At 39.0% G+C, this 22255-nt stretch overlaps 1 protein-coding gene and 1 long non-coding RNA gene across 2 annotated transcripts; one reads left to right on the top strand and one right to left on the bottom strand.

Moving 5' to 3' along the window:
* Positions 1–9822: 9822 nt before the first annotated feature.
* On the bottom strand, positions 9823–16824 carry LOC124863920. The gene is made up of 3 exons (XR_007037219.1): positions 16764–16824; positions 10695–10890; positions 9823–10338 (listed from the first exon to the last, which is right to left on the bottom strand). It is a non-coding gene; the product is annotated as an uncharacterized LOC124863920 (long non-coding RNA).
* A 2361-nt stretch (positions 16825–19185) lies between these two features.
* Positions 19186–21579, top strand: LOC124864643 (homeobox protein Hox-B13a-like). Its single transcript, XM_047359503.1, has 2 exons — positions 19186–20150; positions 20932–21579. Exons 1-2 carry the CDS (start codon positions 19433–19435, stop codon positions 21177–21179), a joined length of 966 nt encoding a protein of 321 aa, XP_047215459.1. The 5' UTR covers positions 19186–19432; the 3' UTR covers positions 21180–21579.
* Positions 21580–22255: the final 676 nt, after the last annotated feature.

Here is a 22255-nt window from a genome sequence, read left to right as displayed (position 1 = left end):
CAGATGGAAGCATGAAGTGCTCCAAAATCTCCTGATAGCTAGCTGCATTGACCATGCCCTTGATAAAACACAGTGGACCAACACCAGCAGCTGACACGGCACCCCAGACCATCACTGACTGTGGGTACTTGACACTGGACTTCTGGCATTTTGGCATTTCCTTCTCCCCAGTCTTCCTCCAGACTGTGGCACCTTGATTTCCGAATGACATGCAGAATTTGCTTTCATCCGAAAAAAGTACTTTGGACCACTGAGCAACAGTCCAGTGCTGCTTCTCTGTAGCCCAGGTCAGACTCTTCTGCCGCTGTTTCTGGTTCAAAAGTGGCTTGACCTGGGGAATGCGGCACCTGTAGCCCATTTCCTGCACATGCCTGTGCACAGTGGCTCTGGATGTTTCTACTCCAGACTCAGTCCACTGCTTCCGCAGGTCCCCCAAGGTCTGGAATCGGCCCTTCTCCACAATCTTCCTCAGGGTCCGGTCACCTCTTCTCGTTGTGCAGCGTTTTCTGCCACACTTTTTCCTTCCCACAGACTTCCCACTGAGGTGCCTTGATACAGCACTCTGGGAACAGCCTATTCGTTCAGAAATTTCTTTCTGTGTCTTACCCTCTTGCTTGAGGGTGTCAATAGTGGCCTTCTGGACGGCAGTCAGGTCGGCAGTCTTACCCATGATTGGGGTTTTGAGTGATGAACCAGGCTGGGAGTTTTAAAGGCCTCAGGAATCTTTTGCAGGTGTTTAGAGTTAACTTGTTGATTCAGATGATTAGGTTCATAGCTCGTTTAGAGACCCTTTTAATGATATGCTAATTTTGTGAGATAGGAATTTTGGGTTTTCATGAGCTGTATACCAAACTCATCCGTATTAAGACAATAAAAGACCTGAAATATTTCAGTTAGTGTGCAATGAATCTAAAATATATGAATGTTAAATTTTCATCATGACATTATGGAAAATAATGAAATTTATCACAATATGCTAATATTTTGAGAAGGACCTGTATAAGGCTTTTAATTTTTTGCGGCTCCAGACAGATTTGTTTTTTGGTCCAATATGGCTCTTCCAACATTTTGGGTTGCCGAGCCCTGGGTTAGGGTTATTTATTAATGCCTCTGATAAAGCTCTTACAGGACTGTCCAAGGAAACAACAGCACTCTGCACAGTGGTACTGCAAAACAGGATGGTGTTGGATTTGATAACGGCCCCGTCCGGGGGACTTTGCGCTCTTCTGAATGAGACCTCTTGCACCTCATTCCTGATGAAACTGGAGATGGTCACACTGTGAGTGAAGCGTTAGCTCAGCTCAAAGAGATAATGAAAGGTATGCAGCAGGATGCACGCTCGGGACAGGGAGGCCTGTTCTCATGGCTTACTTCTGGACCGTGGTGGCAACTGTTGCTGAAAATCATGACTCCTTTTCTTATAATACTAGTGCTGTTTTGCCTTTTCACCATGTGTATCATTCCTTGTATCAGAGTAATGATCTCCAAGATGGTTGCAGGCATAGTTGGAACAATGCTGTCCCATGATTACCAGCTGTTTGAGACAGAGGATCCAGATCCTGATGATGACACGAAAATAGTTTAGTACAAAATGAAGTGTGTGCATAAAGCCGAAAGGAACACTTTACAATCAAAAACCACATAAATAAACGTACTAATTCGCCCAAATGAGATCCAGACAAGACCAAAATTCTGTATCTATTATCTAAGATATCTATAAATGTTACCTAAGCAATAAAGAAATGCTAAAAAGGATCACAGTAAGAACGTTTTACGATGCGAGTAGCAACCATCTTGAAGGAGGAAGTCGGGTATGGTTGTGTTACCCCAACTTTCCGACTTCCAGTTGAAATTTCTTACTTGAAGGTAGAAAATTCCGAGTTCCAAGTACAAATGGAACGCAGCATTATAGACTTACAACTTGGAAGACATTCACATATCACATCAACTTACATTAGTAATTATTCACCTACAAAACAACATTCACTCACCTAATTTCATTTTCTCCTATCCGGCGATGAATAGTTCTCTCAACAACGTTTTCAAGCCTTTATTTCTGTTAACATAATTTTCGGCTTACAGCTAATGAAAGGCGTAGTAAAGTGTATTCGTCGCTTCGTGTTTTTGCTGTTGTACTCAGTGGATTGTTTGGTGTGTGAAGGCTCTCTCGTTTGATCTGATTTCTCTCTACTGTGATACCTCGTACTTGTTCTAATACATAAGCACGTTGAAACACATACTTTCTGTTGCTGCATTTAACGTTTGGGGACTCTCTGTGTCTTACACGGTTTTTCTTGTAGTGGTAAGGGGTCGCTAGCTTAGCGTTAGCTTTAGCTCCACCATGGCTACCCGTTCTGCTGTTTCTCTCTCTGAGTTTCCTCCTCTCTCCTGCTCTCTGTGTCAGATGTTCAGTTACTCCTCTGCTCCTTAAGTGATAATGGTACATGTAATAAATGTAGCATTGAGGCAAGGATGTCGGAATTGGAGGCCCGAGGTAGCTCCCCATTGCAGTCCTTCAGCAAAGCCCGTGCAGCCAGGGCCTCAGGCCGGCTGGGTGATGGTACGTAGAAAGCATAGCCCTAGATCCCGTCCCACAGGTCACCACCAACCCGTCTGCGTTTCTAACAGATTTTCCCCGCTCAGCAACACACCCGCTGAGAAGCCAACTCTGGTAATTGGCAGCTCCATAGTCAGAAACGTGGCACTAGAGACACTAGCGACCATAGTCAAATGTCTGCCAGGGGCCAGAACGGGCGACATCAAATCCTACCTGAAACTGCTGGCTAAGGATAAATGTAAATACAGTAATATTGTAATTCACGCTGGCGGTAATGACACCCGGTTATGTCAATCGGATGTCACCAAAGTTAGTGTTGCTTTGGTGTGTAAGTTTGCCAAAACAATGTCGGACTCCGTAATTTTCTCTGGTCCCCTCCCCGATCTGACCAGTGACAACATGTTTAGCCTCATGCTGTCATTCAACCCCTGGCTGTCTAGGTGGTGTCCAGAAAACAATGTGGGCTACATTGATAATTGGTGAACATTTTGGGGAAAACCTGGTCTGATCCGGAGAGACGGCATCCATCCCACTTTAGATGGAGCAGCTCTTCTTTCTAGGAAACTGGCCGAATTTATTAGTTCTCCAAACCTCTGACAGCCCAGGGTTCAGACCAGGAAGCAGGGTCGTAGTTTAACACTCCTCTCTGCAGCTTCTGTACTGCTACCCACCCATTACCCTATTAAGACAGTGTCTCACCCACGGCCAAAATCGAATAGATTAAAAAATTATCTAAAACGAGGAAATCAGGAAAATTTCACAAAAATAAACACAACTCAGACTAAAAATAAAAATAAAACAATTAAATGTAGCTTACTTAACATAAGATCTCTCTCTTCAAAGACTTTTCTAGTTAGTGACCTGATTTGTGACAATCAGATTGATTTATTTTGCCTCACAGAAACCTGGCTGCAGCAAGAGGATTATGTTACTATAAATGAGTCAACTCCTACTAATTATTTAAATTTTCACATTCCTCGAAATACTGGGCAAGGAGGAGGAGTAGCAACCATCTTTCAGTCTGATTTATTGACTAGTCCCAGACCAATCAATAGCTACAACTCTTTTGAATATTTAATCCTTAGTTTTCCTCATCCAAATTGCAAAGCACTAAAACCACTTCTGTTTGTTCTTTTGTACTGTCCACCAGGCCCTTACTCTCAATTTTTTAGATCAGTTTCCAGACCTTTTATCTGATTTAGTGTTAAATACAGATAAGGGTATTATAGTGGGGGATTTTAACATTCATGTTGACACTGAAAGTGAAAGCTTAAATATAGCCTTTAATGCTATCTTTTAGACTCAATTGGCTTTGCTCAAAACATTAACAAACCTACCCACCTTTGTCTTCATTCTCTGGACCTTGTGCTGACATATGGCATCGAGTGTAAAGACATAACAATATTTCTCATAACCCTGTCCTGTCTGACCATTTTTTAATAACCTTTGAGTTTAATTTAACCGAGTACTCCACACCTGAAAGAACATTTCATTATAGTAGATCACTATCAGACAATGCTGTAACAACCTTTAAAAAATCTGTTCCACTTTTGATTTCCTCATTATCACAGAAAAACACAGTGGAGGGCAATAATTTTGTTTCTTCCTCTTCACAAATTGATTCTCTCATTCATAGTGTTACTTCATCATTGCGTGATGCATTAGACAATGCAGCCCCCTTGAAAAAGAAGGTAATTATTCAAAGGAGGCGGCTCCGTGGTTTAAGTCAGAGCTGCGTACTTTAAAGCACAATGTTAGAAAATTGGAGAGAAAATGGCGCTCTACACACCAAGAGGATTCCTACTTAATCTGGAAAAATAGCCTACTGTTGTATAAAAAGACACTTCACCAAGCTAGAACAGCGTATTTCTCATCATTATTGAAGAGAACAAGAATAATCATAGGTTTTTCTTTAGTACAGTTGCTAAATTTACACAGAGTCATAGCTCTGTTGAGCCATCCATTCCATTAGCTCTCAGCAGTCATGACTTTATGGGATTCTTCCAAAATAAAATTGATTCTATTAAAAAGAAAATCTTTGACATACTCCCGAAGATGATTACTTCATCCTCAGCAAGTGAGACAACATTGGAAGTAACTGTAGAACCTGATCTGTGTTTGGACTACTTTGATCCTGTGAAGCATCCTGAGTTATCAGAAATATTAGCTTCATCTAAACGTTCAACTTGTATGTTAGACCCAATCCCAACCAAATTATTTAAGGAAGTGTTCCCTCTGATTACCAGCCCCATTTTATATATGATTAATTTATCCTTAGTAACTAGATATGTACCACAAGCTTTTAAGGTAGCTGTAATTAAACCTTTGCTTAAGAAACCTTCGCTTGATCGAGATGACTTAATGAATTACAGACCTATATCCAGTCTTCCATACTTATCTAAAATTCTTGAGAAAATAGTTGCTAATCAAATGTGTGAGCATTTACACAGCAATGACCTGTTTAAAGAGTTTCTGTCAGGCTTCCGAGCTCATCATAGCACTGAAACAGCTCTGCTGAAAGTTACTAATGATATTCTTATGGCCTCAGAAAATGGATTTCTGTCTGTACTTGTCCTGTTAAATCTCAGTGCTGCATTTGATCCTGTCGATCACAATATTCTCTTAGAAAGGCTGGAATATGCTGTAAGGATCAGGGGAACAGCTCTAGGCTGGTTTAAATCTTATTTGTCTGACAGATTCCAGTTTGTTCATGTAAATGATAAATCATGTTTAAACTCCAGGGTTAATTGTGGAGTACCACAGGGTTCAGTACTTGGGCCAATCCTCTTTACTATATATATGCTTCCAATAGGTCAAATTATCAGGCAGCATATAAATTTTCACTGTTACGCTGATGACACTCAGCTTTACATATCCATGAATCCTGATGAGCCCAACCAGTTAGATAGAATGCAAGCATGTCTTGAAGACATAAAAACTTGGATGACTTTAAATTTTCTGCTTCTACATTCAGACAAGACAGAAGTTGTCGTCTTTGGACCGGAGTCTTTAAAAAAGAAACTGCTTAGTCAATCACTTAACCTGAATTAAATTGACCTCCGATAATAAAGTAAAAAACCTTGGTGTTATTTTTGACCAGGACATGTCATTTAAATCCCATATTAAACAGGTTTCTAGGATTTCCTTCTTTCATCACCGGAACATTGCCAAAATCAGAAATATCCTGTCCAGGAGTGACGCTGAAAAACTAGTCCATGCATTTGTTACTTCAAGGCTGGACTATTGTAATTCGTTACTATCAGGATGTCCACAAAATGCAGTTAAAAGCCTTCAGCTGATTCAAAATGCTGCAGCAAGAGTTCTGATGAAAATTAAAAAGAGAGATCATATTTCCCCTTCTTTAGCTTCCATTCATTGGCTCCCTGTTAAATCCAGAATATAATTTAAAATTATCCTCCTCACATACAAAGCCCTTATTGATTTAGCTCCATCATACATCAGAGACCTGATTGTTCCATACGTTCCTAACAGAGCACTTCGTTCTCAGACTTCAGGTTTACTGATGGTTCCTAGAGTCTCCAGAAGTAGAATGGGAGGCAGATCTTTTAGTTATCAGGCTCCTCTCCTGTGGAACCAGCTCCCAGTTTTAGTCCGTGAGGCAGACACCCTGTCGGCTAGGCTTAAAACTTTCCTTTTTGATAAAGCTTATAGTTAGAGTGGCTTAGGTTATCCTGAGCTTTCTTCCTTATTTTTTTACCTCTGTCTTCTTCCCTCCCTGTTGGATGGAGTAAGGGGGAGTCAGGTTTAGCCTATACCGGCTCAGTGATGGTTGAGGTGTATGACCCCCTCTCTTTTCCAATGGTTATGGTCAATCTGACAGAGAGAGGTATCCCAATCGTTGTGGTTTTTAGTATAACAACGGCCATCAATGGGCTCTAGATGGACAAACTGTCTACTTTTAAGGCAAGGCTTAACATTTTCCTTTTTGATAAAGCTTATAGTTAGAGTGGCTTAGGTTATCCTGAGCTATCTCTGTAGTTATGCTGCTATAGGCTTAGGCTGCTGGAGGACATAATGACCACTTTCAACCTCTTTGCTACATTCTCACACTACTCTCTAATTTTGCATTATTTGCTGTTATTTCAGTTTTTAACTTTATGTTCTCTCTCTTTTCTCTTCCTAGAAGCTACACCTGGCCTGACTCTCTGTCTACCTGTGACATCTTTCTGGAGAGGGGCATCGTCCAAGCTTCTGCTGGCAACAACTTAATGCTCACCCTCTACCGATGATCCACATGGCCCTGTCTTTCAGTGTTTAACCCTTTCTCTGTCCTAGACATGGCAATTGAATGAGCTTTTACTGTGACTAACTCTATGTGCTCTCTTTCAGACTCTAAACTGGCTCAGAGTTTATCTGTTCTTTCTTTCTAGGTGAAACAACTGAAGGAGCTACATTCGTTAACATTTACTTTTCCTTCCCATAGAAAGGACTCCTGGATCAGTGTTTCTTTGTTCTCTTTGTGTCTCTGCTCTGTTCTCTCAAACCCCCAGTCGGTCGTGGCAGATGGCCGTTCACACTGAGCCTGGTTCTGCTGGAGGTTTCTTCCTGTTAAAAGGGAGTTTTTCCTCTCCACTGTCGCTACATGCATGCTCAGTATGAGGGATTGCTGCAAAGTCAACACCAGTGACTGTCCACTGTCTCTACATGCTCATCTGGGAGGAGGGAATGCTACAAGTCACTGACTCGATGCAATCTGCTGGGTTTCCTTAGACAGAAAAATGTTTTATCTAATTTGAATAAATAACTGAATCTGACTGCACTGTTCAATGATTAGGATTAATTGGAATATATGTACCTGACTTGGACTGCATGGTGGCGCAGTTGGTAGCACTGTTGCCTTGCAGCAAGAAGGTCCTGGGTTCAATTCCCGACCAGGGGTCTTTCTGCATGGAGTTTGCATGTTCTCCACGTGCATGTGTGGGTTCTCACTGGTACTCTGGATACCTCCCACATTCCAAAGACATGCCTGTTAGGTTAATTGGTCACTCTAAATTGCCCTTAGGTGTGTGAATGAGTGTGTGCGTGGTTGTTTGTGTGTTGCCCTGTGATGGACTGGCGACCTGTCCAGGGTTTACCCCGCCTCTTGCCCATAGACTGCTGGAGATAGGAACCAGCTCCCCCGCAACCCACTATGGAATAAGTGGTAGAAAATGACTGACTGTACCTGACTTTTGTGAAGTGCCTTGAGACGACATGTGTTGTGAATTGGCGCTATATAAATAAACTGAAGTGAATTGAACGCTCAGAAGCCTTGCAATATAAGGAATGGTGACACCTGAAAGCAAAAGACATTCCAAAACATCTGTCGGAACTAACTCTTGAGGCCTCCCAACTGACCCAGTGTGGTAATCAGACTAGCATAAGCAGCGAGCCACCTCTCCCAAATTCTCCAATACCAATACGGGTCAAGATCTGTGTCGGTGTTTGCTTCAAGCTGCATTATCCTCTTGGTTAGATAGTCAACGCGATACTGTACATAATCAGTACAAACTGTGCTGTCATCTGCCCAATCAGCAACTCATGTAAGATCATTTGCAATATCAAGAACATCAGCCATTGATACAAACTGTTTTCTAAACCATGAAGAATCGAACTCAGCACCTGTTTCCTATGAGGTGTGAAGCTCAGCTGATGAAGCTGTAACAAAGTCCGCCCCCTCGGTCCCTGCTCTGTCCCCTCTGTTTTTACATTACTTGTTGCCTCCAGAGACAGAAAAGACAATACAGAGATAGAGGAATGTAAAAGCGAAAGATGAAAAGAAGGCTAGAGAAATCCGCTGGGGAAAAAAAATACCACAGGGACTTATTAGAAGCAAAAATATATCAGTGTTTAAGAAATAAAAGGAGAGTAAAATAATTTGAAAAATACATATATTTTTGAGGGCAAAAAACATGTTTTAAATATATTTGAGTAAATATAAAATAAATAAAAGGGGTAGGTAAAATAAAACAGCAAGAAATTCACTTGTTTGAAATAAACAAAGGAAAAATATGGAGTTCAAGAAAAAAATATCTGATTTGAAAGTTAGTGGTTTAAATAAAAATAGTGGATAAAAATAGAAATATTTTTTTATCTGATAATTTTATCAATTATTGAATAAATATCTTCTTTTTATTAGTTTGTTGCATTTAATGGTGCATAAATTTATATTTTTGGTCCAATAATTACTTTATTGAGACATTAATTTATTTATGTATTTATTCCTATTTATGGCAGGATTGGTCCTCCATACCGCCACCCTGTACGGAAGAAGCGAGTATAGAAAATGGCTGCTTCACCTTTTAATTGTATGCTCTTTCTTTGTTTTTTTCTCTTCATAAAAGCTACATCTGGCCTAGCTCTGTGTTTAGCTGTTTCAACTTAATGCCCACCTTCTACAGATGATACACTTGGCCCTGTCTTTCAGTGTTTCACCCTGTCTCTCCTAGACATAGCTACTGCTTTAGCTTCTACTTTGACTAACTATGTGCTCTCTTTCATACTCTAGACTTGAAAACTGGCTCAGAGTTCATCTGCTTAACTGTCTTTCTCTCCTGGATGAAGCCACTAAAGCTACAACCATTAACGTTTTACTTGTTTTCCCCCATAGAAAGTACCACTGGATTAGTGCTTCTGTCTTCTTTTTTGTGTCTCTGCTCTGTCTTCTCAAACCCCCAGTCGGGGGGGCTCATTGCATAACAACATAACATAATATATGGATGCTAGCAGGGACCATAGTTAGCAAAAGCTATGAAGAAGGTAATAAACTGGGGACACAAGCGCTGTCATCTTTCATGACAGGTTTGTTTACACTTAGTACGTAACCACTAGCAACCAGAAAAACGTTAGATTGTGTTAGTCTGATCTCTTGCTTCACTGCTCTGCCTCCCACCGTGAATGAATGAGGCGATGGGAAATGCTGCCTGCGAGTCGGGCTGCGCACTGATGTCCTGTGCTGTCAGAGCGCCCACACTGAGCGCGCAGTTTAGGGACTAGAGCCCTATACACAAACGCGTGCGTGCGGGGCTGACACGCTGACCAGACCAAGTTTAGGGGGTGGTTACGGCGTGTGAGCACCCCTTTTTTGGACAATTTGCACATAATGTAATACACGAGACTGCTTTTCAACTCTAAAAATAATAACTAAAAAGACTGAAAAAAGAAAAACATTCCATGCTTAAGCCCCAAAAGCCACCACCCCCTACTCCGCCATTGATGCCGACACTCACGCACTCTCAGTTTTACCGATCCTTTATTCTGTCAGGTTTGGTCTGTAGTGTGATGAATGAAAGATTTAATAATCAAAAAGAAAACAAACTGGCACGCATGTGGTTGAAAATGCAGGCGCGGAAGAACAGAGGCAGAACAGGCTTGGCATAAACAAAGGAAGCAGTAATGAACAACAATGCAGAGAATATAAAGCGCATGGTGCAGGTGAAACCGAGAGACTGATTGCTTAGTGCAGGTGGACCGAATGAAGATAATTACTAGCTGACAGAGACATGGAGTAAAAACAAAACGTGCGTGGAGCAAAACAAAATCCAATGACACAAACTAATCTTACAGAACATGAACTAAAAAACAGACGCCAAAGCACAACCAGGAAAATAATAAACAAAAGCATGATCCAAAACATAACTGAAAAGAAAAACCTAAACAAAACCCAAACACCCTTAAATCAGGACAGTCAAACCTAACCCAGTGATCTGCTCCAACCTTGAGTGCTGTAGCCTACATTTTTGCCCATTCTTCTTTGCAAACACTTTGAACTCTGCAAATACCTGCAACACATTGCAAAAAGCATGGTGACTAAAATGGGTTAGGCCAGTGTGAAAAAATGCATTTACAACCATTAATGGTTACATTTTATTACTACAGTAATTATCTGACTGCTATTTAGTAAATAGTCACCAGAGTTAAAAAAGTAGTTCTAGAAAGAAGTTTGAATTCTGACAAAAAGTCAGAATTTCTCAGATTTTTACCTTTTTTCTGGAAATGATTAAAACGAAATTATTTCACCCCTGAATGTTTTTTTCTGCGGCTTTAATACACTTCTGGACAGAACATATGGGGTGGAGTACTGCAAAAAAAGACTAAAAGGAAAAACAAAAAATTTTAGAATCATTTCAACACTTACTTATCTCTCTGTAAAAAGCGCTGGCCACCACTCCTTCAAAGCTTTCATTGGATGACCGGCCTCCACAATCTCTCTTCTCCGTAATGGGAAGGTCTGGTCCATCTTTGAGGAGATGACAACTCCACTGGGGTTTTGTTTTTTCATGTCTTCAACCAGGGGTTCTCTCTCAGCCTAACGGATGCGTGGACAATGAGTTCTAAGGGGAAGCACAAATTTTTCAAAAACGCTGTGCATGACACTCGCAATTTCAAGAATGTGGCACATACCTTGGCTGTAAGACACCATATCATGGTTTGTACATCATAGACACATTCCTTACTATGTGCATGCTTCACACAGGTATTACAGAGCATCTTTAAATAATAAAGTACACTTTCAGGCAATTTCAACCCGGGGCTATTTTTTCCTAATAGCTCATTTTCGGTCAAAAGAATTCATGTAAATGAAAAAAACATCAGAATTTTATTAGACCTTAAAAGTAATTTTGGCAAAAGAGATGTCTCAGTATTTCATTTTAAATTAGCAGAGGTAAAGGTCATGCTTTAAGAATGTTTTTGAAATGAAAATTGAACCTTGAAAACCAACTTAGATCCCAAAAAGAGACCAAAATTGAACTGTGCTTTAAGTACTTGAGGAACAGTTCGACTGTGGGACTTTCCAAGAGACTAGGCAATGAAACTGTTAAAAGGTTGTAAGCTCATCACAGGAATAAGGTGGGAAACCACCCAAACCCATCTGCCATAAGACTGCTAAGCGGGAGGGGCTGAACTGCGCATGTGCACTTCTTCTTTGAATGCGCAGCAGGAGTGATGTAGCTTACTTATTGTTGCTAGTGAGTTTAACTCCAAAGAAAGTAATCGTCACTTTAAACACTAAGTATTTTGCATTGTTCAATTCAATTCAATTCAGTTTATTTACATAGCACCAATTCACAACACGTCATCTCAAGGCACTTCACAAAGGTCAAGTACATACATTCCAATTAATCCTAATCATTGAACAATGCAGTCAGATTCAGTTATTTATTCAAATTGGATAAAAAGTTTTTCTGTCTAAGGAAACCCAGCAGATTGCATCCAGTCAGTGACTTGCAGCATTCCTTCCTCCCAGATGAGCATGTAGAGACAGTGGACAGTCATCGCCAGTGACTGTTCACTGTCTCTACGTGCAGTCATAAATAAAGCATTGTTCTTATTTTTATGAAATACAAAACTAAAACATAGAATATAGTGGGTGGAGTTATACAATAATGTACAGGAGGTGGCGCTATGCACCTCTGAATTTGTTGCGTACCGCCAGCAGAAGAAGAAGCATCAGCAGCACTATCGCCAAGATGATGGACCAAGAGCATATATTAACGACGTTAAGACATATATAAACTTTTTAACATTACCTGGCTTTGTATCGTAGTTTCTTGGTCCGTCATCTTGGCTCTAGTGCTGCTTCTTCTTCTGCTGACGGCACACAACAAATTTAGAGGTGCATAGCATTGTATAACTCCACCCACTATATTCAATGTTTTAGTTTTGTATTTCATAAAAATAAGAACAATGCTTTATTGATAATACTCTTGATTTTCCCCCTATCTCCCCTCTGTTCCTAATATTCCTTTTAATCTGAATTATCTCCCATTACCTTTCTCCGTCATCCAGTCCCGGCACTACGTTTACTGGTGGTGAGGAGTGTGACAGCGCATGCGCTACGCGAATCGACTAACTCTGTGCTCCACTAACCAGCCTGAGATCACGTGAAGCCAAGTTGCAGATGTAAATTCGTATTCTCATAGAAAAGAAATCGTATTCACAAACTGTTATAGCATATTGCATTCATAAAGAATAAACCACAACTGTAAACTTGAACTTTATGTAATTTCTTGAAGCAGTAACATTTTATTTTGTATTCTTACAGAGAAAATATACAATACCTCTTTTGGATTTTATGCACAACTATTGACTAATATGCACACATTTCCGTCTTTACATACACATTGTTTTTGACAGCGTTCTTACCCCGTATTTAAAACATGCGTACACTCTAAAACGTCATTCTGGGCCTTAGTATATATCACAATAATAAAAAAGTATATAATTTTAATAAAATCTCTGAAGATCACAAAACTGATTATTTGAGTTGGACATATCAAAATAAATGCTTAAAAATCCAACAGATAATTTAGCCTTATATTTACATCATTTATTTAAGTTTATTTCACAATAGAAATCAGTATTAAACAAACAAATTATAATTTTTAGATATATTTTCAGTAAATACCAGTCAAAACTTTTGAGTATGGAAAAATTACACCAATCGGTTTCAAGAACTTTAATTATTACTCACTCTAACTCAATAGACTTCATCTACAACAACAACTTGCGAAATTGAGTAGTTTTTTAACGTGACGTGCTGACATTCGCGCGCAAGAAGAGTGGAATTATGGGATTTTAACCGTGCTTTAAGCGACAACACCAGGCAAGCAACGGTCGAGGAGGCACCACGGTAAAAATCACCTGGAGGACTCCATACGCCAGTACTGTAAGTAGAGTGCTGAAAAAATGTAGCAAAAATGTAATATGTAACAATAAGAAAATGTAACAAAATATTACAAAATGTTCTGTGCGAGTGTTAATGCAGCTGTTGCTTTTGAGCTCAGAAACGGTAAAGCTGACGACTTTAATAGTGATATAAATGCTATGTAGCGAATTTAACTACATTTTGATGGTGAAATTGTGTCTTAGCATGAATTTTGTGGCCATGATAGATGATTCTGTTTTATTTTTTGACGGAGTATTTTTTTTTTTTTTTGGCTCCCGCTAACACTGACGTCATTTGAATGTTGATTTTACGTTTTAAAACGTCAATTTGAAGTTTGTAGTAGTAGTTTAAAATGTAGTGGGTCTGAGAGATTTAAAGATTTACAATGCATTGTAATTGGGTAAAAATTTGGAAAAACTTTATGAATATAATATTTATATATATACATATGTGTGTGTTTATTCATATTGTGTGTGTGCGTCTGTATGTGTATGTAAAATGTTAATAGTAGAGCTTATAAAAGTAAAACCTGGAATGTAGGAATAATACAGGTAATAATAATTATTTGAATAACCCTCTGGTCATCCACACTAATTAATAAATAATAACCTTAAGAAATAATTTCACTTTTTTTGTGTAAATTTTCCATTGTAGTTGTGTAATTTACATAAAAAGAGTGTATCATTTTAATAGATGTGTAGGATAAAACATAGTGGTTCAAAAGCTATGTACATTAATATGTTGTTGCTGGTTACAGTTCAATAAGATACTCTCTTAGTCTCTTCAATGTTAATGGAATTTTTCATTGACAAGTCTAAAGTTTGCTGACATACAGTTGTCCTAATGTTTACATAAGAGTTGAGTTTTTTTTTCTTAGTGAAATTGCATTTTGAACTGGTATTTTCTGTTGTAGAGCTTGAAAAAAGTGAAATATCACTGTTTTTGGTGCATTTCAGGAGGATTCAAAATGTTCTTGCATTTCAGCAATATGCTTGTGTTCATTTCAGCCTGAAGCTCACATGGACATTGTCACATTTACTGGCGATAATTATCCATGTTGAAAGTTTTAATGCAAGCTGAGATTTCCATTAATGCCAAGAACCCGTTCTTGGTGCATTTTAGCCAAGGTTATAGAGACCCCTTAGGGGTTCAGTTCAGCTGTTTTTACAGCATGGACATTTTTACATGTCATTTGCAAAGATAAGCTGTTTAAACTTGATATTTTATATTTGTCAAACCAGACAAATGTTTAATTAAAAATGTTGACATGTGTAGAACTGCTTTGTTTATTTTATTTTATTTGATATCGACCTGAAATACATCTAGATTAAAGAGTTATAACTTTCTAAAGAAATGAGTAAATATAACACATTTATTCTGATATTTGATGGTCCAGCATGAAGTAGATTATGTTAAAAACATTAAGTAAATGTAGCAGAAATTTTTGGTTAAACAATAATCTCATTTTCAGTTGCATCTAATTATTATCAAATTAACATTTGAAATTTATCTACTCAATTTTATGAGTGGTTTGAACTTAGTGTTACTATTGCATAGACTTAAAATTCTAATTTAATCAACTCAATTTTATAGTTCATGGTACTCAATGTAGTTGTTCAGATTTGCTTTTAAAAAAAAATACATTTACTTAATTCATAAGGTAAATCTAAATGATTTCACAGCTTTCAAATGTACTCAATATTTTAAGTGTAAAAATGTTACACAGATAAAATTGAGTAGAGCATAGTTAAAGTTTTTAGAGTGTACGAAATGGAAGTATAGCGACGAAATGACACGGAGCCTGAGTAATGCCCTCATATAGTGTTAGCCTCTTAGCATATTGCCTAAATCATATTTTGGTTCACTGTTACAATATCAATAAAAATAATAATAATAAAAAATAAATATATATATATATATATATATATATATTAAAAAGAAGAATTTTAACTCGTGTGTTCTGTCTGAAGGTAGCCTAATCACAGAATTTAAAAGTCAGACTTCGTTGGGGTCCTTGTTCAACAGAAGCGGCTTTTCAACCATATTTACACCAAGTCATGTTTTCTTTCTAGTAAGTCATGTTTTTGTTTCGGGCGTGTGTTTGTTCCGCCGCCCTCCACCTGCATTTAAATAGACATCAGTCATCACAATTTCCATATTCCAGGATGCACAAGATTTTCCGTTGCTGAACGGTTGCTGTCGCCGATTTGTAACGAAATTACATCTTGCAGGCTTGCGGTCATGTGCACGGCCCAGCAGAGCAGTGGGGAGTTATAGCCGTTGCCCTCAAGGCCAGGGACCTGATTCCTGCTTAATGTTAGCAGTCTGCTAGTTGGCCCCAATGGTGTGATGACAACGGAAAGTTCGATCGGTCTTAATACAGGGTTGTCAAAGGTGTTAAACCTTTATTTTTTTCTCTAACATCTTTTTTTCTTTTTAAGTTTACTGACCAATGATTTCCAGCTTTTACATAGTTTTTGTTTCGGTAATTGTCCTCTATTTTTTGAAAAGGGAAATGCGCCATTTTAGAATTTAGAAATTAGAAAATGTTTGAAGTTTATGAAAAAGAAAATTCAAGTCTATAAATTCAAGTTGCACTGTGTATAAATTATATATATATATATATATATATCATGGGGCTATAAGATGTAAGATGAATTCACTTGTTCCAGTCATCATCTCAGCTGTTTTAAATGAAAAAATACTAAAACCCTCCAGAACAACAATCTGACTGAGTGATGGTGTCTGGGATATAAGGTGAAGAGCTGCACCTTAAGCGCTGACGCTGAAGGCCTAAAAAGAAAGTACATCCCCTTTAAATTATAGGGGCTTACATATTTTGTTTGTGTCTTAGGTAGTTTTTGACTTCCTTTATTTTTCGAAAACTTCCATTTTGGCTTTATCTTTGTTTATTAAACAACTGCATGCTTAAATTTGGGATCTGCGGTTTTGTGCACTTGATGTTAGATTTAAATAATTGTAGAACCCAGTGAAGACCCGAACAACATATCAGGCTAACTTCATTCTACAACGAAATAACACATTTTCAAATGGTCTGTGGTAAGAAAACAACTCTTAGAAACAATGTTTTAGTGTTCTCTTTTATTTGTATGTATTTATTGTATTTCTTATATAAAAAAGACCTAAAATATGTTCGTATGTCATGGAAAACCTGTGGCCGCCATATAAAATTATTTCTGTATCGTTCTGCTCCCAGAGTTTCAAAGAGTGAAGATTCCACCTTGGTATTAAACGAACAAAAAGTGCTCTCCTGTTTTAGTTTTCTTAATGTGCAGGTTACGGTGTACTCTGTAACTCGGATTAAACCCAACCCGAGTCCTCTGTGACTCGGGTTGGGTTTAATTATCTAAGCCGGGAGCCGAAATAAGACACGGCACTGATTTACTAATTGATGATGTAAAAAAACACAGACGTTTCTAAATGTTGCTATTATACAATTTACAAACTCCTTTTATGATTTTCCAGGAACGGTTCAAACATTTAACTACATCTGAGACCTAATGTAATATTTTTTACCTTAATCTGGTTCCTAAACTGGTTAAAGTCCTCTTTTAGGAGGCCCGTCTGGAAGCAGTTGCATCTGAACGGCGAATATTTTATAAAAAAATCATATTCAATTTGTAAGTGAGGTTATAACTTTTAGTAGAGCACATAACGATGGACCAAATATTATCATTTAAAAAATAAGTTATTTTATGGCCGTTGACCTTCTAGACGAGTCTTTGTGGGAAGCATTCCAGTTTTTGCTTACGAGGCAGTCAGCAATAATTGTAGCAGTTTATGGCTACTTGTCGGTGACAAGGCATGTTCATTTGAACGGGAGCAGCTACAGCTACAACGCACAGTGCGAATGTTTCCAGTTGTGTGGTGGCCTTGAACTTGAGCTTAGTTGGCGTTGGCATCTGTGCTCCCACCTCCCCTCCCCGATTGTCTTTGAGCGTTGAGCGTGACCTCGACCCCCAGGGGTGGGCCAGCACACTACAACACAGAGACGGGCTGTCTGGATGGTTTGGATGTGTGCGCGCAAAGGTCGCACACCATGAGACGGCAGGCTGTTAAAGTTGTAGCTAGACCATGTGAACTTGCTCTTCGGTGAAAGCATGTAATACAGACGTGGCCAACTTCCATGACGCATCAGTTCAACACCTGAAATATTTGAAACAAACACTTAAATAAAGCTGTCGACAACAATATTTATCTTCCTTTTTCACATTTAAAAAGCCACCCTTCAAGCTTCCAGATATATTTTTAATAGCGTGGGCTAGTCTTGGAATTAATATCAAAATGAATTATTCACTCTACAGTTTGACAAAGTTATATCCAGGCTAATATGTCATGTGCTATCAAGAGAAACATGCCTGCGATGAAAACGGTAGATCATTTTATACACTAAAGCAGATTGTGTTTATGGGCATTGATACAATAAAAGAATAACAAGAAAAAAGAAAGAGGCTGCGTACATCATAATGCTGTTTTTCATCGGAAAGCTTGGACGGCCACACCTTATTAGACTAATGATCGGAGGGACTGTATCCAAAGACGGTATTTTTGCATAATGCCATGTACGCATAAACCTATTCCTAATGTTTGTTTGAAATCAACAACTAACATTATTTTATTTAAATTTATTTTATTTTATTTATTTGGTTGTTCGTGGGAGGAAGCCGCTCATTAATATCCGCTTGCATGAGGAGGTAAAGGAGATTGTAATGTAAACCTGAACCTTCAGATGCTATAAGTGCGGACCGCCACATTTAGTGGTTTTTAAATTAAACGATAGGCTATGTGTGTAAATTTTTTGTTTTGGTGCTCCTGTGGTCACAAATACAAACTACTGATAATGTAAAATCTGCAGGTTTTCATGTCTTCTTCACCGAAGCATAATTTTGTTGCTACATGCATACATAATAAGGGCCCTCCTTACACCATAAGTAAACCACTTGGAGAAGCTTTCATGTTTCCCGACGGTTTCTGCCGCTGTGACATACAAGTCTTGTTTTTTTTTTTACTTTTTACTGACGAACTTTGAATATTGCAGACTCACGTCATCACAACAGATTTTCAAACCCAGTTTTTGTTGTATACGTTAAATAAGATGCTGTGAATATAAAATCATTTTGTGTAGACTTATGTGAAAATATATAACACTAGTTATACTGGATTTCAGAATCTACTATATATTCCGAGCTGTTACCAGCTTGATTTTCATATTAAAAAGTTCATCCATCAGTTGTCCATTGCCGGTTATCCGCAATACAAACAACACTCACATTTAAGGGCAATTTTGGAGAGACCAGTAAACCTAACATGCATATGTTTGGACTATTGGAGGAGGTATGAGTACCCGAAGAGAAAGGACCCGGCGTAGAAGCCCTTATCTGGTTCGAACCCAAGGATCTTTTTACTGCAACGCAGTGATAAAAACGTGTTCTGCTTAAATTCAGTGAGAGGCAGGATAAAAGGAACTAGCAGAAAAATATTAAATACATAGAATAAAATATATATCATATATATATATATCATTTGTGGGCATGTTTTTATCATAAAATCTAGCTAAGAAAGTAGCCTAATACATGCACAATTTCTTCCAAATTGTTAAAATTAGGGCAACATTTTGAAATGTTTCAAAAACCCAATATTTCTTTCTTTCTTTCATCATTCGTTCAGGATGCTTGAATTGAGAACCACAGAGACTGAACCCGCCGTTTGCGGGAACCAGGGGACATGCGCGCGCTGGATGCGTCATCCAGATGTTCATCCATATGTTCCGCGCGTGCCAGACCCCAGCCTTGTAAAAATATTTTCTGTTGATTGACAGCTCCAAACAAGTATGTTGTGCTCTCTTCTCTGCTATTTCATCATGTGATCAGCAGCTCTCAGCCAATGGGAATCCGTCTTTTGGTCCAGGGGGTTTGTTGCGTCAAGGCAACAAACCGCTTCCGCGGATACGAAACCAGAGTTATGGTCGGTTACAGAGTCTTTGTCATTGAGCGGGCACACTCTCTGAAAGGCTATGGATGCGTGCATAACGATGCACAAACATTAATTATAATCTGCGTGTTCGTGCGAACAACAGCTGTTAGAAGAATCCCACCTCATTTTCCAAATGCAGCAGCAGTGCAAGGGCAGTTAGAGTTTGAGAGGAAACGGTGAAAACGAAGGCCAGATTGTGGAAAGAGGTGCATATGAAAACCCCCATAGTCCTAAATTCTCGCTGGCCAGCGGAGACTGTAATGTTCGTGTATGACAACAACCTAGAAGACCTCAACAAGAACATGGAGGGTCTAATGGGCAGCGGAAACTTTGCGGCGGCCACTGCGGCGAGCCAGTGTCGCAACATCATGGCCCATTCTGCTGCCGCTTTCGGAGGACACGCCTCTAGCCTGGGGCACTCCTCAGCTGGTTACTCTACAGTGGACGTTTCCACGTCGAGTTCAAGTGAGACTACTGCATCTTCAGGAAAACAATGCGGGGCCGGACCCTGCCCCTCAGCTGCCGTGCCGCACCAAAGCTCATCAGCTGCAACGGCGTTACCATACAGCTACTTTGGCAACAGTTACTATCCCTGCAGGATGGGGCGAAGTTCTATTAAATCATGCACCCAGGCGACTGGAACCGCGCTCAGCTCGCAGTATATGGACACTACAATGAGCTCTGATGAGTACCCGAACCGGGCCAAGGAGTTCACTTTTTACCACGGCTATACCAACCCTTACCAGTCCATGGCCAGCTATCTGGACGTGTCGGTTGTCCAAACCCTCGGCAGTGGGGAGCCACGACATGAAACCCTGCTCCCCATGGACAGCTACCAGCCATGGGCTCTGACCAACGGTTGGGGAGGACAGGTGTACTGCTCCAAGGACCAGGCGCAGGCTGGACACCTCTGGAAGACCGCTCTTGCTGGTAATTTCTGGTACTTTTATTCTTCAGTCACTTCGTTGGCTTTATAACTAACTCTGCAGCCTAGAAGTCTTCAGCAGAGTGACCTTTATCACTAGAAGAGGATAAATAATTATAATCCAAGTGAAGTTTAATCATTCTTATTACTGATAAAATTATTTATTTATTTTTTTTATTTATTTTGTTGGCTGTCATTAAGCTCATTTTTAATTCGTGCGTACTATAAAATTATAGCCAGAAGCTCAATTATCCGTCAGACCGTTCTAAATGTAGCAATAAAAAATGTCTGTTTCTGCCTCATTTAACTGAAAGACTTATAAAGTAAATTTAAATTTTAAATTTGAACCTAAATTAGTGAACTGTTAATATAATTATGTTATTGTTAAATTAAGTCGAACATTAAAAGTACCAACATTTATCAGTATTTTTCATTTCAGTGCAACTAGAAGCAAATAAGAAAAATATGTAATATGTCGAATTACCTTAATATGTAACATATTTACAGTTAAGTATAACATTGTTTCTTTCTTACATATACATGTACCAAAGATGTTTCCTCTGAGCAAGGCTGTGGTTCAGTTATACTTCGTTTCATTCTGTGTCCTGGACGAATACGAGTCTGCAGGCCTGCTGTCCATTAAGATACAGCCCTTGTCATGATTAAACAATTACAATACCAGAAATTATTGGCTTGTGTAATTCACACTCATAGTGTGACATGGAAATATGTCCTGATCTGTGGATCCTCGTCCTTAAACGGTCTGCTGTCCTGTTCTTTTAACAGATGTGGTAGCGCACCAGCACGACGGCTCGCCTTTCCGCCGAGGCAGAAAGAAGCGGATCCCGTACACGAAGGTGCAGCTCAAAGAGCTGGAAAAAGAATATGCAGCCAACAAGTTCATCACCAAGGACAAGAGGAGGAAGATCTCAGCTGTAACCAACCTGTCTGAGCGCCAGATAACCATCTGGTTCCAGAACAGGCGAGTGAAGGAGAAGAAATTCGTGGCCAAAGTGAAAAGCAGCGTGCAGTAGCACACAGGTTTCTGTTCTTCGGACTTTATTGAGAACTTCAGTGTGTATCCTGTTAAATAATCAAGCGAAATGTGATGAACCTAAAATAAACAAAAACAACGCAAAAAGGACAGAATATTTACCTACCAAATGGGGACTGTGAGGGTTCCGTGTCCACAAAATGAAAAATCTGACAAAAGACAATAAACAAACCCTTTGATGAACTTTCTCAGAGGTACTTTGTAAATAGTTTTTTTTTTTTGCCTGCTTTTATGTAACTCCTTGTCAATGGATGTCCTTCTCAGCTGTTTGAGTTGTCAGTGCCCAGATATAACTGTGTATGACATGTAGTAGTATGCCTGGCACATTGTTTATATTATCAAAACATACTTTATCACCTAATAAATTCCTGTAATCCCAATGTGTCGACACACAGGTCTATGTTCAAAATCTGGATAAACTGAGCAGTTTAAAGTTCTGAGCGTTATTCGGTCCTGAAAAAAACTAATATATATTTAAACCAACAGAAACATGATTTAGGATCAGTTCAAATTCTGACAACCGCGACGATAACACGGAGCGATTAAAATGATCCTGGTTATTAATCCATAAGTTAATTCATAGAGCACATAAACCATAACCCACCCCACACATACACACACCCACACACCCAATTGCCACAAGACCACAACTATTCTATTGATTCACATTTTAGACCTCCGTGGGAACATACTTCCAGCTAAAATAAAAACATTTAACGTGTTTTTGCTTTTTTTATATCAACCTGGAAAGGCGCACAAAGAGAAGATGCACTTAGAAAAGTTTATAGGTGAATGTTTATTTATTTGGCGCTCGGACCCCAGTGGAATACGTGAATGCTGAGAATGACATGCGCTTGAATGAACATCCTAGGATTAGATTTAGAGATGTCTTCCCGCTAATTTGAGTCTCTATTTGGATCAGTGTTCTGACTCGTCTGTTGTCTATGCTCTGACAAATTTAGAGATATTTATCAATGACTTGACAAGTTTTGTGGAAATGTTTCGTCCTTTTGCATTTGTATCACAATAAGTTTTGAATTTTGTTTCCTAATACAA

This window comes from Girardinichthys multiradiatus, chromosome Y (assembly GCF_021462225.1).
Source record: "Girardinichthys multiradiatus isolate DD_20200921_A chromosome Y, DD_fGirMul_XY1, whole genome shotgun sequence".
Taxonomy (NCBI): domain Eukaryota; kingdom Metazoa; phylum Chordata; class Actinopteri; order Cyprinodontiformes; family Goodeidae; genus Girardinichthys; species Girardinichthys multiradiatus.
Note: the sequence above shows the minus strand (reverse complement) of the source record. Positions and strands in the feature narration are given on the sequence as shown.